This window comes from Mandrillus leucophaeus, unplaced genomic scaffold (genome assembly GCF_000951045.1).
Source record: "Mandrillus leucophaeus isolate KB7577 unplaced genomic scaffold, Mleu.le_1.0 Scaffold34, whole genome shotgun sequence".
Lineage (NCBI taxonomy): Eukaryota > Metazoa > Chordata > Mammalia > Primates > Cercopithecidae > Mandrillus > Mandrillus leucophaeus.
In genome coordinates, this window is record NW_012103587.1 from 10,189 (window position 1) to 12,422 (window position 2,234).

The 2,234-nt window shown below is 47.5% G+C and overlaps 1 protein-coding gene and 1 long non-coding RNA gene across 2 annotated transcripts in view; both read left to right on the forward strand.

The window, feature by feature from the left end:
• The window catches only part of LOC105545824, a 15,192-nt gene that overhangs the window by 2,732 nt on the left and 10,226 nt on the right, over positions 1-2,234 (forward strand). The gene's annotated exons all lie outside the window — the stretch shown is intronic.
• On the forward strand, positions 1,035-2,091 carry SNRNP35 (small nuclear ribonucleoprotein 35kDa (U11/U12)). Its single transcript, XM_011988857.1, has one exon. It carries the CDS (start codon positions 1,243-1,245, stop codon positions 1,981-1,983), a length of 741 nt encoding a protein of 246 aa, XP_011844247.1. The 5' UTR covers positions 1,035-1,242; the 3' UTR covers positions 1,984-2,091.

Sequence of the window (2,234 nt, forward strand, 5' to 3'; positions counted from 1 at the left end):
CCAGGCTGGAGTGCAATGGTGCAATCTTGGCTCACCACAACCTCCACCAACCCGGTTCAAGCAATTCTTCTGCCTCAGCCTCCCGAGTAGCTGGGATTACAGGCGCCTGCAACCATGCCCAGTTAATTTTGTAGTTTTAGTTGAGATGGGGTTTCTCCATGTTGGTCAGGCTGGTCTTGAACTCCTGACCTCAGGTGATCCACCCGCCTCAGCCTCCCCAGGTGCTGGGATTATAGGCCTGAGCCACTGTGCCTGGCCAGCCAAGGTTTTTAAGTAACATATTTCAGCATTGGCTCTACAGCTTTGCAGGTTGGTCACATAAGCATTAGCTGGGTCTGAAATGTTAGTAAGCATTTTATTATTCCAGCAAAGATTCACATGAATTAATTATGTATCAGAAGGCATGACAACTGCAGTGTGCTTCCTGGGCAAAAAATTACCATTGCAGTAAATTCTCATGCTCCCAGGCTAAACGGATTATCAGCCAGGGAGCTGAGAAGAAATCCTGCGTTCCTTTTGAACCAAATAACTCGCTGCTGGTCACTGTAGCCTTAGTTTTGTTGTCTGTTTACTGCAAAATGGTGCATCCAAATCCCCATTTTCTCTTGTAGTTTTTAAAAGGGCTGTATCTTTTAATGATGCGTAGTAAAAAATTTCCACATGAATGATGCGATATCTAGAATTTGTTTCAGAATTATCTAGGGGCAGCTTATTCTGGCCACATGTGCATTGTGGTTCTAGTTGAGCCAGGTGAGTTTGTGGAGGGTTATTATATGATTCTCTATGTTGGCATTTGTTTGAAATTCTTGGTAGTAGAGTTTTTAAAATGCCATTTTCCACCAGCAGTTCCTGGGCTAGTTTTCCTATGATCATTTTTAAGGTTCTGAAAGGGAAGCCTGGTTTTGATCCACGCGGCCACATTGTAATATATTCATAGTTGGTAAGTGCCCTCCCGTGGCTGAGCCAGATGATGCATATGTGGATGAAACCCAAGCACGCCTCCCTCTGCTTCCCAAGAGGGCATTTGCAGGAGTGGGTAAGGGCTTCTCTGGAGCACAACTGCCTGGTTTTGATGCTGTCTCCCCCACTTACTAGCGGGGAGGACTTAGCCTCTGTGGGTGTTCCCTTCCTTTCCTGTCTTCAAGAAGGGTTGAATGATAGTATCCATTTCATGGGGTTGTAAGGGTTGAATGAGTGGCTTAGAGTAGATGCTCCATCCATGCTTGCTCTTACTCTTAGAACATGAATGATTGGATGCCTATCGCCAAGGAGTATGATCCACTCAAAGCGGGCAGCATCGATGGCACTGATGAAGACCCACATGACCGCGCGGTCTGGAGGGCAATGCTGGCACGCTATGTCCCCAACAAAGGTGTCATAGGAGATCCCCTCCTCACCCTGTTTGTGGCCAGACTAAACTTGCAGACCAAGGAGGACAAATTAAAGGAAGTCTTTTCCCGCTATGGTGACATCCGGCGGCTTCGGCTGGTCAGGGACTTGGTCACAGGCTTTTCAAAGGGCTACGCCTTCATCGAATACAAGGAGGAGCGTGCTGTGATCAAAGCTTACCGAGATGCCGATGGCCTGGTTATTGACCAGCATGAGATATTTGTGGACTACGAGCTGGAAAGGACTCTCAAAGGGTGGATCCCTCGGCGACTTGGAGGCGGTCTGGGGGGAAAAAAGGAGTCTGGACAACTGAGATTTGGGGGACGGGACCGGCCTTTTCGAAAACCTATCAACTTGCCAGTTGTTAAAAACGACCTCTATAGAGAGGCAAAACGGGAAAGGCGGGAGCGATCTCGATCCCGAGAAAGACACTGGGACTCAAGGACAAGGGATCGAGACCATGACAGGGGCCGGGAGAAGAGATGGCAAGAAAGAGAGCCCACGAGGTTGTGGCCCGACAATGACTGGGAGAGAGAGAGGGACTTCAGAGATGAGAGGGTCAAAGGGAGGGAGAAGAAGGAAAGAGGCAAGTAGAGGCTCAACAGCAGACCCCAAAGTGAAGATACACTGGAAATGAGTGGCGGGGGATTGTCTTTCAATGCAGCTCGAGTCTAATGGTTGAATAAAACTTCTTGATGATCATGGGGTGTGGAATAGTTTTCTTTCCAGTCTGGAACTTTGGTTCAAGCTGATATGAATTTGTCATCTTCCTCACATAGTTCTAAGGACATGTTATTTAACAGGAACAAGAAGCAATTTTGTCGTTACTGGCATCTGTACAATTT

What these genes read in the sequence shown, in the direction of transcription:
- SNRNP35 (XM_011988857.1), top strand. Translation starts at nt 1,243, where the DNA reads ATGAATGATTGGATGCCTATCGCCAAGGAGTATGATCCACTCAAAGCG.